At 33.2% G+C, this 13,791-nt stretch overlaps 1 protein-coding gene across 2 annotated transcripts in view; it reads right to left on the bottom strand.

Annotated features, from left to right (window-relative positions):
- Positions 1-1,687: 1,687 nt before the first annotated feature.
- Positions 1,688-13,791, bottom strand: part of LOC136026190 (large ribosomal subunit protein uL16m-like) — a 287,794-nt gene continuing 275,690 nt past the window's right edge. For both annotated transcript variants that reach the window (XM_065702508.1, XM_065702509.1), the window contains exon 6: positions 1,688-1,929. In XM_065702508.1, the coding sequence (XP_065558580.1) occupies positions 1,714-1,929 (216 nt within the window). In that variant the 3' untranslated portion in view covers positions 1,688-1,713. The remainder of the gene's footprint in view (positions 1,930-13,791) is intronic.

Here is a 13,791-nt window from a genome sequence, read left to right on the forward strand (position 1 = left end):
TTTCTTAATTTACGCTTCAAAATACCAATTTGACATCAAAATGTCAAATGTTTTCTCCCTTGACCTATCTTAGCTCTATTCATACCTGGCTTTGCGATTCTCTAAGGCTTTCTTAAATCTTTTTCAAAACCATGAAGTTTTTAGGGCAGTTTACATTTTTTTATGTTACCACTTTGAACAATAAGAAAACAAACAATAATGATTGCCTAAATTTGACACCAAAATGTCAAACGTTTTCCTCCTGGACCCATTTTAGGTCTGTTTATACTTAACAATGCAATTTTGTAAGATTTTAGTTTTAGCTGTTTCAAAATTCTGAAGTTCCACGGTAGTTTAACATTTTAGTCAATGTTGCCACTTGAACAATAAAAAAATGAGCAATGCTAATTAGTAAAATTTGATATTAAAATGTAAAACTTTTGGCACCCTGAACTCATTTTCGGTCTTTTTAAACCTAAAAACACGGTTTTCTAAGACCTTCCTTTTAGCTGATTCAAAATTATGAAGACTTTATCGCAGTTTCACATTTTGTCAATGTTGCCACTTTGAACCATAAAAAAACAATAACAATTAGACAAATTTAACACCAAACTGTCAAACATGTTCCCACTGCACCCATTTTAGGTCTCTTTAGCTGATTCGAAATTATGAACATTTTATCGCAGTTTCACATTTTGTCAATATTGCCACTTCGAACACAAAAGAAAATAAGCGAAACTAATCAGTTTAATCTGAAATCGTTTCGGTCCATTAAATTCACTCATTAATTAAGTTTATACGTAATAAATAATTTGAAATATTTAAACTTCCCTTTTGGGGGAGATTTTGCCATTCTTCTAAGATAAGACACATTTTCTAAGGCTCCTCACTTTTTCCGGGCAAATTTTAAAGTTGGGATCACCATAAAAGCCGATAATGTTGATGCATATAACATTAACAACATATAGTTCTTTACAGTTTGAGTAAAAAGCTACTGGTACCAGTCACTTTTTTATTATGGTAGCTTACAGTTCGTTATTACCAAGTGCTTTAAATTCTTAGGAATAATTGGCTACCCATGCAAAAGTGATTTTGATAACAATGGTTTCAATGATGCACTCTTTATTAAAATTCAACGTCACATTCAAAGAGTTTCAATTTTATTTTAAATTTTCCTCAATAATTGTTTATTGTTTAAATAATTTAATAAATAATAGTTTATTGTTAATTGTTTAGTTACAGATTTCTCCAGGCTCCTATTTAGAGCTGATTCGACTCTGACTGAGGCTACAGAGTCACACTACTGACACCCGTTCCAAACAAATAATTAGCGACGCCAAGACTCGAACCTTTGTACTCACGAAAAAACCATTTCAGGTCAAGTGCGCTAACTCGGCCAGGACGGCTCGTTTAACAACTATAGATAAACAAAAACTGGGCTATCATACTTTTATCACCTTTAAGATACAAATATTTTTTGTATTTTTTTTAATGTATTCTAAGATTTTTGTTTAATATATACTTCGATTCACTCTTTACTAGGTTACAGCCGCCTAAACAAACATGGTATGGTTTCATAACAAAATACGTTACTGACAAGAACCAGTGAAATTCAAGCACAATTTTTAACATCATACCTTATGAAAATAACTTCTCTTTTTTTCTTTTACACAACTGAACGAAATTCATAATTACTAGAAAAACGACAAACGAAAAAAAGAAGTTTAATTTATCTTATCTAAATCTCCCATCCCACTCCACTTCATAAGGTGATACATAATCCCAGCAGCCTAGCACATTATTTCTAATGAAATATTTTCTGGAATATTCATTCTCATTCAGTTTTTCTAACAACTGCTTCTGCTCTTTTTCTTTTTGCATCATTTCGTAGTTGACTACTTTCGCCTTGAATGGCAATTTCTCGGCAAGCATGTTAAGGAAGCCTTTCACCTAAAAAAAAAGAAGAAAAAAAAATGCTATTTCGACTGCGGTAATTCAATAGAGCTTATGCACCTTTTTTGCAAATCTTATACTTATATTACACCCCCCTCAAACCGATGAGCTCTATCAATTTAACAATAAGTAGGCTAAGCCCTAGTAACTTACTTCAGTAAAAAAAGGAAATCTTTCCCATAGCTTGTTAGACCATTTTTCACTCTTCCTGCTGTGTGCCTAGATCAGGAATGGGTAATCCGTAGACCACGGGCTATATTTGACCCCCTAATAACATTTTTCGGCTCGTGAGATTCACCACACTTTTACAAAACCTAAAGACCAAAGCAGTGAAAAGTAATATATTAAAAAAGAGCTTATTTTTGCACTCATGTATTCAAAAGCTAGGAGTCGAAATTATTGACGCGAAAAGTGAACCTTCGAAAAACTGGAGAAAACAAACCAGTAAAAACCGCAAGACTATACGAGAATTAAAGGAAACTGGAAAAGTCATTCAAAGTATGGCTTGAGTATTGTTTTCTCCAGTTTTTCGAATTCACTTTTCGCGTTATTGACGCGAAAAGTGAATTCGAAAAACAGGAGAAAACAAACCAGTAAAAACCGCAAGACTATACGAGAATTATAGGAAACTGGAAAAGTCATTCAAAGTATGGCTTGAGTCTTGTTAAAGGGTATAATCGTTTGGCAAGTTTCTTCTTATAGGTCAGAGATGGTCAGGCTTCGCTACATGTGAAAACAAACTCCACTGTACGCTCGTTACGAGAGCCAACAGAAAATGGAACATTAAACATACGTTGCTATGGAATCTTTTTTTTTTACCTGTCTTCAAACAAAATACACATGACAAATTTTGCATTTGTATCTTATTCTCATCTTTTCACGTTGTTCTCTAGCATAGATTAGCTTGTTTAATCTTGTGCTTTTTCCTTTGCTTCCCAATGATAAAGGTTTTTGGAGTTAATACCGAAATATTTCCATTTCTAATAGTAAATGGAATAAAAAGCAACTTTAAAAAAAAAAATAAAAGCAGCAATACCAATATTTAAAATGAACGGAAATAATTCCGTATGTGAGCACGGCTTTCCCATCCTCAATCACCCTGCTCATACCCAAAAGTTTTACAGTACTTCAAAAATAAAGTTTCTCATTAAAATATTCCAAATAAATAATTATTCCAATTAATCTAATTAATATCTTCTAAATAAATAAAAAAAAAAATACTTCATTTCCACCACCCTAGCTTTTGAGCACTTCCAAACAACAAGGAAGACGCCAAACTAAAAGCTTTGTTTAAATATTTCATGGCTTTATGGATTTTTTTTTAAATAGTCATTTAGAATAACTCTTAAATTTCGCCTCAATACAAGACGAGGGTACAGTTAGGCCATGCATGAATAGTATAAATTTTTTCATCATATTTCTTTTATTCTAACTTCAGTGAAAATAAATTCCAATTCCATTGATTTTTTCATTTCTTTTCGACAGCCGCATCCATTCTTTCAAAGAACCTTATGTGGCATTCGAGTTGTTCCAAGATTTAATTTTATTTCATTGTCCTAGCAAGCATCGAACTCGCCAAAGCACTAGAAATCCCTCCAATTCCCCCAAAGAGATCGGATCCGGTCCGATTATGTCAATCACGTATCTATAACTTGTGCTTATTCTCGAACTCACCAAAGTACTAGAACTCCCCTTAACTCCCCCAAAGAGAGCGAATCTTGCCCGGTTATGTCAATCATGTATCATGAACATGTGCTTATTCTTTCCTTCAAGTTTCATCCCGATCTCTCCACTCAAAGAGTTTTCCAAGATTTTTGATCTCGAAGATTTTCGTCCCCCCCCCACCCCCAATGTAACGAATTGAGAGTAGAGCACCTGAGACATCAGATCTTTCTATATATCAAGTTTCATTAAGATCCAAACACCTATTCGCAAGATAAACATACATCTATTTTCTTGATTTCCCCTCCCTACAGCCGCCCCCCATAGGAAAACAACTGTTATCAAGCCAATTTGTGCTGGTCCCTGACACGCCTACGAATGTTCACCGTACTAGCATGTCCAGAAGCACCGAACTCGTCAAAGCACTGAAAATCTCCCCAAATCCCCCCAACGACACCGGATTCGGTGGAGATTTAAAATAAGAGGTTATAGTTTCGAGGTCCTTCTAAATATTGAATTTCATTAAGAATAACTCCCCCAAAGAGATCGGATCCTTTCCAGTTATGTCAATTAAATATCGAGGACTTGTGCTTATTTTTACCACCAAGTTTTATCCCGATCTCTCCACTCTAAGTGTTTTCCAACATTTCAGGTTTTCCCCTCCAACTCCCCCAAATGTCATCGGATCCGGTTGGGATTTAAAACAAAAGGTCTGAGACACGAAGACCTTCTAAATATCAAATTTCATTAAGATCCCCCCCCTAGAGGGTCAAATTGGGGAAACGACTATTTCTAATTTAATTTGGTCTGGTCCCTGATACTCCTGCCATATTTCATCGTTCTAGCTTATCTGGAAGTGCCCAAACTAGCGAAACCAGGACTAACAGACACACAAACAGACCGACAAAAACTGCGGTCGCTATATATCCCTTGGTAAATACCAAGTGCCCTAAAAAGAGTCAAATTTCGCTTTACATGCCGGTTTCATATAAATCAGTTATCATTAACTTAAGTCCCTAATTACTATACCCACATTGTACCCCTAGCTCTGACACAAGAAAAAGAACAGAAGATAAAAACAGGGAAATTTACAGCAAATGAAAACAAAGAAACTTCCAAATATAAGAAAAATTGGAAAGATAAGAAAAAAACAAACAGATTTACAGTAGTTACTTCTCTCAAACATAAAGAGAATAAGGAAGAAAAACCCCTTCGTTCCTCACCAACACCGCTCTTAGGTTTACTGTCTATTTACATTATTTCTTGTGCTTATTTTGTCTTTCATCGGCTTCACGGTAATCTTCCAAAATCTCTTCGGAAAACTCCTATGTTTATTTCTGATTTAGCTCCATATAGCCTTCGTTCTTCAAATAATATATACATTCCGCTTACCCCTACTATTCGATCAGGTTTTAATCCCCTCTTTGCTAATCAACAGGTCTGGAATTCACTACCTTCTTCAGTACAAAGATACCACTCGCTTGGGACTTTTAAAAGGACTCTTAAGAATCATTTAATAAAGAATCAAAGAGAATAACGTTTTTTTCTTCCTCTGAGGAGTTGATGTCCCCTGAGTTCCGTTCATGGTGTTTGGTTGTCTTCTCTGCGCTTTGACTCCCAGGCCTCAGGTATGTTCTCTATGTTCAGGTTTGTTCTATTGTTCTCTCTTTTTTTATTGTTGCTTATCTTGCATTCTCCTTGTATATATATTGCTTATATTGTAGTTATTGCTTGTATTTTTTTTGTATCCCCCTTGTATCCCTGGCCATGGAGCCTTTCGAGGGGGAATAAGTGCATTGTAAGTCCATTTTGAATTGTATTTTGTATTGTATTGTATCGAATAACAAACCTCTATTCTTCTTCTATTCTATTCTATTCTATTCTTCAGTGGCATCAATTCATGAAAATTGGATAGGAGGGCCAAATTAATTTTTTAAAATCTAAAAGGGGGGCGAAATTGTAATTTTTCGAAAAAAAAGAAAAAAAAAAGGCATTTTCAACGACAATAACCTCAAGGCTGTATTTGGAAATCTACTAAGGGAGTAGAGTGGGAAAAACTCTAAGGGGATACCCAGAAAGGGGGCTTAAAATTAAAATGGCAGTAATTATTATATTTGAAAGAGTTTTACTTTTTCGAAATTAACCCCAATTCCGAATAGGCTTTAAGAAAATTTAACTTATTTTATGGGTTTGCCCAATTTTCAGGTGTTCTCAATTCAAAAAGAATAAGATATGGCCAATCGTTTAGGAGGTTTTTTGTTTTATGGACTCCAGTCTATATCTATTTTCTTTTTATACTGAGGACGACTGAGTAAACGCCATGAACGGTATATTTACATTTTTCTCTTTTTAGTTTTGCTACCTGTAAATTGTCCTTGTGTTTTTGTTGTTCGACGTTTTCTCTTATTACCATACTTAGCCGGGATGGTCTTTGAACTTTAAAGAAAAAGAGATTAGATCAACAGAAATTTCTACAATAAGCATTGACTTCCTTTTTCATTAATAAAGTTCCATCCATAAAGATAACATCATTTTTTTTGGCTTTCCATTTGCAGAATACTTCCCTTGCAGAACCCATTTCAGTACATGCTTCTAGGCAATTAAATTTTGCAAAAAAGAATGGACATACGAATTCCAGTTATTCCCTTAAGGATCACTAATAAAAATAAACTGAGGAAGCGAGTAGAAACTTCATTAAGCGTATTACAGAAAACAGTTTGAAATAACCCTTGTTATATTTCTGGCAAGATCTTTCTTTTTGATAGCTGTATATTTAATTTCTAATACTCTTAAATTTTTTGCGGAGGTCTGTTCCAGCCGAAGCAAGATGTGTTGGGAAAAAGAAACCTACGAAAATATTGTTAATCAAGGAATTTTCTTTATAAAATTTCAGAAAATTTATTCAATTAATTAAAATACTTTTTAAATCAAATTTGATATGAAAATTTGAAATGATTTTTTGCTCTAGTTTATTTTCAATTCCGATAGAAAGGTGACAGAAAAAGAGGAAATAGCTCTTATTGTATTTCTACCAGTATCTTTCTCCTGATAGCTACACAGCTAATTTCTAATGCACTTCAAATTTTTAGGGAAGGCCTGTTGCAGTCAAAACAAGACGAGGGCCAATTGCAAAGAGAAAGATGCTTTGAGAAAAAACATTAACAGATACTTATTCCGACAAAAACATTGCTAATCAGACAATTTTTTTTTTCACATAATTTCGAAAATACAACAAAGTAATTTGAGTAAATTTTAAATTAAATTATATGCGAAAATTAAAAATGGATTTTTGTCCTAATTTGTTTTTTATTCTGATAAGAAAATGACAGAAAAGTGGAAATAGCCCTTATTGTATTTGGATCAACAACTTTCTTCCAATAGCTGTAGAGTTAATTTAATATTTACTTGAAACTTGTAGGGCAAGCCGACTGCAGTCAAAGTAGGGCAAGGGGCAAATTTTGGATAAGAAAGCAACTGTTCACTGAATCTAGCAAAAACACATAGGGAAACGAATTATCGTTGATCTAGGTTTATCAAGCCAAATTCTCATAACTTTACTTTTAATTTCTATATCACAAGCATAATGTTGTAATGAACAAATACGTAAAATACCAGATCAATCCTCAGATAAGTCTTTGGTATGAAAATAATCACTTTTAGAAATAATTAATAATTGCAACGATTATTGATACTTTATGATTTATTTTTTTTTACAAATTCAACGATTTATTTCTTTTCTTTTTGGTACGACATTTATTTTCTTTAGTGTTTAATTTTTACAATATGTTGTTGCATTAATTCAGGAAATGTTTAATTCTATAATAGAGCCTCGAGTAGGATTTATCACAAGCGCACTCATAGGGTCAGACTGAGGCCCAAAAACGGTGAAATTTTTAGAGATACCAGGACAGAGACATTTTAAAAGAAAAAAACAAACAAGTTTTAAAAAGACCCAAAACTGGGAGCACTAATTCAAATGTCAAACATGAAAACTAAACTTATTTTTTACGAAAAAATGAAACCATACGAAATTAGAGAAGTCCTTAGCGTGAAAAAAATTACTTTTAGATAAATTTGAATTAACTAAAATTTACAAATCATTTATTAAATCTTTAGAAGCCATTTTACAAACTCTACTGTCAACATGGTAGTAGGGAATGGAAAACAATAAATACCCAATAAAAATAGTGTCAAAGCTGGATGTCAGTATTTTCTGGGTATGCCTAAAGCAGCATGATGTTAAGCAATTCAATTCAATCAATGTTCAAATTTAGCAAGTGCTCAATCCTGTATTAGAATTTGGAGGTGCCTTTTAGTACGAGTAAAGTGTACGGAAGGGGCCGGATTATGCTTTATCATGTTGGACATTATTAAGATGGAAGTTTTTAGTCGTTTGTATTTTTGTTTTGTTATTTCATTTTCTTTTATTGTTTAATTTTTTAAATTTTTTTTTCGTTGATAAAGGCTTTAGAAATTGAAGCTAAGATATTCGGACTTGTTATTAATAAAAAAAAAAACAACAAACTTTTTGTTATTTTCCACTATCTTATTTGAAATATTATATCCGCTTTTCTATTATATCCCGCGTTTTTCATTTCGTTTTAGTTCATATAAAGAAAATTTAATCAAGTAATTTTCCTTTCCTAAGCTGCTACTAATTTTTTCGAACTTGTGCCATCCTTTTTCTGAATAAATCTGTGCGCATGTACAAGAAGACAACAGCCTTTTCATAGAGGATATATTGGAAAAGAGATGGATTCTCTGCCTATGGATCTACCTGATCAAAAAGGAACATTAAAATTTGGGTCCCGAAATAATAAAAAGTTTTGATCCAACAAAGAGAAAAATATTGTCAAAACTTTCTTCACGAACATCAATTATTCGTTTTATCATGTTCCCAAAGTTCAAATGAAAACAGAAAGAAGGATTCTCTAATCTCCACCATTTACTGTGGATATCAGAGCACCATCTATGCAGCCATTTCTAAACCACGCTGGACAAACATTAACCGTGTATGTCCTCCTAGCTCCATTGTGGGACAATTCCATCTCTCGTGGACTCACCGCCTCGTACACGTAAAATCGGGAAACACTCTCCGAAACACGGATTAATTTAATTTTATGAAACATTTTAAGAATAGATTTAGAAAGATAAAGGTCAAAATTGAACTTTTGACATGATGACATAAACAGAGTTTTTTTTCTTTTGTTAAAGTTAGGATATTAAACGGTATGGATGAAAAAACTATCAATCAAACATTCTAAAATAATTAAAAATTACAGAGCAAATATTGTTAAAAATCAAAATCATCTTTTATTACTGAAATGAAAAGAAACTTATAAATATAACTAAAAATATTACCATATTCATCATTTTTTTTTCTCCCAAAGCTGCTTGTTATTATTGAAAAACTTTTCAAAAACATAAACCCTACTATTATTGGTCCGATAATGGTTAGTTTATTCATAAATTTGGACCCCGCCCTCCTGTCAAGTACCATCAATTGCCCCAAAAAGCTTGTTTCTACATCCATGCCAGGTTTGTTCAAAACATGATATTTGTCATTATTCTACACAGAACTTAAAACTATTATTATCTAAGAAAAACTTATTGAGAATGTTCTTTGAAGCCAAATCCCCTGTCTCAAATCGAAACGCACTTTCTGTCAAAAAGTTGCAAACGTCAATAATCGATAAATTAAGGAGGATAGCCATATACGGTAGGTACAATTATTCTTTGTTTCACTCTCTGCTTGTTTTTTAAAATCCTGTTTTTATGGTAATACCATTGAAAAACAGAGAGTTTTCTTATACAAAATGTCAACAATTCGTCAAAAATACTTTTCGTTCTATTTAGTGTCTCAAAATTTGACATGGCAAGGTGTAGTTCTTACGGCTTATTTTTCTGACACGAACTTAAAAAACAATGTAATTAGCGCAGAAAAAGACGTCACAAAACTAAGCCAATGGAATTCAAGCACACATTTCAATTGGGAAGTGCTGGGCAGTAATATCACTTTTATGCAATAAGGTATCAAAGGAAATGAAGAATGTAAATGAAGAATGCCCACAATTTCCCTCAGCCGCTATCTGGAATTTTATTTTGGGATAAAAAAAAGCATAAAATTTCACAATATTTTCACAAAATGTTTCATTTTTTTTTCATTCTGCTAAAAAATGAAAAATGGGAATTATTGAAATTTTATTGACTTAAAAGAAACAAAAACAATGAAACTAGCGACATAAACTTCCAGCTAAAAAAAAAAAAAAAAAAAAAATCATACATTGGTTCCCCTTCCAGTCTCAGCCCCAAGAATTTTTCAGCCCGCCGTCTTGACATACAAGGCCATCTAAAAGATTTGTTGCCAAAGCATCAACTACCTCATGGCCCTTCTCCAAGAAAATGAAAAATTGAAACAGCTTTAATAAATATTCTTACGTTGTTCAATTGTTTTTTTTTTTATGTTTGGATTTATTAAAGGGTTATGTGCCTGGCTCAATGTCAATAAAGAATTGTTTTGTACTTTGATCATTTTATTCATCATACAAATATATTAGATCTTTTGCAGCTTAAGTATTTTTTTTTTCTGGGAATAAATAAGACACATATGAGGATTTACATTTCCCAGGGAAATAATTCTCCCTTCGCCTTTGATATGAGTTGCTAGCGTTTTTACTTGGCAAAGGACGTCTTAAATAAACAACAAAGGCTCTAATATTCAAAGAGCAAAACCCAGCCCGAGATTATTTTGTTTTTTATTTATTTTTTTGTGAAATTTTAATTCTTCAGATTTCAAATTCAAATTTTCAGCTTGAATTACTGAGAAACTACAGAATTATCAATCATCTTTAATCCTGAGTTTTATATATCACAAACATGCTTCTCCTATTCCAGCCCTTTATTAGTGATCAGCGATATTAATGATATTCGGGGGGTGAGACTAAGAGACCACATAACCTACTTTAGAACTCAAAATAGGTGGAAAGTATTCAATATAAGTGAATTTAGAAAAAAACAAACAAGATGGCGAATGAATTAAGTGATAAGCGTGAGTGTGGGAGTTAGAGAACGTGGATTTTTAAATTAGCGTAGATTTAAAAAGGGAGAGGATGCACTGGCCTTATTCTATCTAATGACTGAGTACCAGGTATCTAAGTTACTAGATACCTTTAGTTCTCAGCTCTATAGATTATGAACAAATATTTGATTTAGCTGCTAAAATAGCTTCAGTGAATGTCCTGTCCTTGCATGACGTACTAAATCAGTATGTTTAGGTGATTAGTTCTTTGATTGAGGTAGGAAATGAGATTAGTCCTTGGTTTAGAATGGAATCGGGATTTATGCAGGGTTTTGTCTTATATCAGTTTACAGAAATTATTTTATTAGACTTTGTCCTATGGAGTACATCAAAGGCTACAGGGGAACATGTTATCAAATGGGAAGGTAATACGTCCCTTGGCTTAAATTGCGCATATGCCTTCAGTTGATCATTTATGTATTATGATATTAATATGATAAATTTTTGGTATGATTGTTAGTATGATGTTAGTATGATAAGTATGATAAATTTATGTATGATACATTTTTGGTGGGTCTGGTATTTCCTAGTGCGAGAAGGTGCAAAAACAATGCTGGGAAGAATAAGTCGCTTAGGTTAGGAAAGAACAAATGAATAGATATGTTAGAAGAAAATATTGGCCGAGTGGATATATTTACTTTAGAGATGGGTTGCATTATTACCAGGGGCGGTGAATGGAATGACGACGTAAAAAGAAAAAAAGCAAGGGGGGGCAAGGTTTGTTTTCGAAGTTGAAAAAAGTTCGTAAAAATATGGAAATAAGCCATAATGTAAACCATAGGATATTTGAAGCAGTTAAGTGTAGCATTGAAACTTTGAAAAGTTGAGGAAGACATCTCATATTTGTTTTCGGGGGCGATCTTCACGACCTCCTCCAAGATAAAGATGCGTCTGCAGAAATGGGTAGAGGATAAAAACATACTAGGTCTTAGATGAGCTTCTCACTTATTTTACATATAGATGTAATATACGCCCTTTCATTTTGGAAGCAACGCTAGTGCCTTCAATCAAGCTACGAAAGTAGATGCTTAAACCAATTGTGGTAACTCAAAAGGATATAAGTAACACAAAATTAATCTTACAAGAAAACAAAAAAACCGGGAGTTCTTTTTCGGTTTTACAGTTGTTATTAACGATCAGCTGTTAGCATATGGAAGATTTTTATCCAATCTTGAAGCTGAGAAAAAGACAACTTTTATATCACAATTACAAATTCCTACGAATTCTGCATTTGAGAAAAGACGATTCAAAACATTATGGAATCTACATAGACATAGACATTTTTTTTATTTTCATCCAAAACATTTAAATTAAACAAAGAATTTACCATTAATAGCCACTCTTAAGACAAAAAAGTCCTGACTGTGGCCGCAATTCTAACCACCATGAATCTGCTAAATCATTTCTTTAGATGATTTTGAAGAAAGAAAAAAATCCTTGGGGGGGGTGAAAACAAAATAATTAATATTAAATACTAAAGAAATACACATATTTATCCCTGTCGTATATAAATATCCAAGGGATATTTATCCCTGTCGTTTTTCTAACTGCTTTTCTAATTCCTGTACGTTTTAAGGTTCGACTTTGGGACGCAGCCTCTTTAACTCTTTAAGAAAACGAAGTTTTTTTCATATTATTTACCAGAAGTAACCACTTACTGTAACATTCGTTTGGGGGACTTGCAGAGCTTAGTTACAACTGGTCCCTGTCTGAGCACGTATTGTGAACTTGAGCCATATTGACCTTTATTATTTTAACCACATAACCTTTTCCTCAAAGCATATGATCATACAACGATAGGGAATTAGCTTCCCAGAATATTTGCATCGAAACTGTCTTTGAGCAAAATTCGGTGATTTTGTTGCAAATTTACCATTCCACAATTTTTGTCATCTCTTTCACTGAATTAAATAAAAAAACAAGTTTTTTCAACTGAAAGTAAGGAGCGACATTAAAACTTAAAACAAACAGAAATTACTTCGAAAGGGGCTGCTTCCTCATCAATGCCCCGCTCTTTATGCTAAAGTTTGACTCTTTCTCTCAACTCTTCTTTTTAAAACAGTAAAAGCAGTCCCTTTCATATACGAAGTAATTTCTGTTTGTTTTAAGTTTTAATGTCGCTTCTTACTTTCAGTTGAAAAAACTTGTTTTTTTTTATTTAATTTCTGAACGTTTTTGAATCAATGCATGTTTTGATTTTGGCTCTCTGCAGAGGAATAATTAAAACGAAATTTGTATTTTTTTTTATTTTTTTTTTTGGCTAAATGGCTTTCTCATGGTTTTGATCGAATGATTTTGAGAAAAAAAGAGCGGGGGAGGAAGGCTAGTTGCCCTCCAATTTTTTGGTTAATTAAAAAGGCAACTAGAACTTTAAAATTTTTCACAAATCTTTTTATTAGTAAAAGATATACGTAACTTATAAATTAGCTTACGTAAAGAATTTTTTATTCTCATGTTTTTATTACACATATAAGAGGATTCGCCCCCTCGTCAGTACCTCTCTCTTTACACTAAATCTTAAATTTTGTTCCAATTCATTAAGAATGACCCCTGAATCACAAAAGCCGTAGAATAAATAGTTGGCATTACTAAAAATACTTTAGCGTCAAGAGTGAGGTATTAGGAGGAGGTGAGCCCGTCATATGGGTAATAATTTCTGTTCGTTTTAAGTTTTAATGCTGCTCCTTACTTCCAGCTGAAAAAAAACCTTTTCATATTTATTTTTTCATTGTCTTTTTTTAATAATACTAGTAAATCCTGCGCTCCCTTCATGGAAATTTCTTCCCCCATGACAAATTCCTCGATGGAAAGCTCCCCCAGTATATCCCCCTCTTATCAACCCCTCTCCCCAACCAAAAAACCCTCCTTAAAACGCCTGTACATTTCCCAATAACCATTACCATATGTAAGCACCGGTCAAAGTTTGTAACTTGTTGCCCCTCCCACGGGGACTGTGGAGGAGTAAGTCGTCTCCAAAGCCATAGTTATAAGGTTTTTCGACTACGCTGAATAAAATGGCTATCTCAGAATTTTGATCCATTGACTTTGGGAAAATAATTAGCGTGGGAGGGGGCCTAGGTGCCCTCCAAGTTTTTTGGTCACTTATAAAGGGCACTAGA

Source organism: Artemia franciscana, chromosome 4 (assembly GCF_032884065.1).
Source record: "Artemia franciscana chromosome 4, ASM3288406v1, whole genome shotgun sequence".
Classification (NCBI taxonomy): Eukaryota; Metazoa; Arthropoda; class Branchiopoda; order Anostraca; family Artemiidae; genus Artemia; species Artemia franciscana.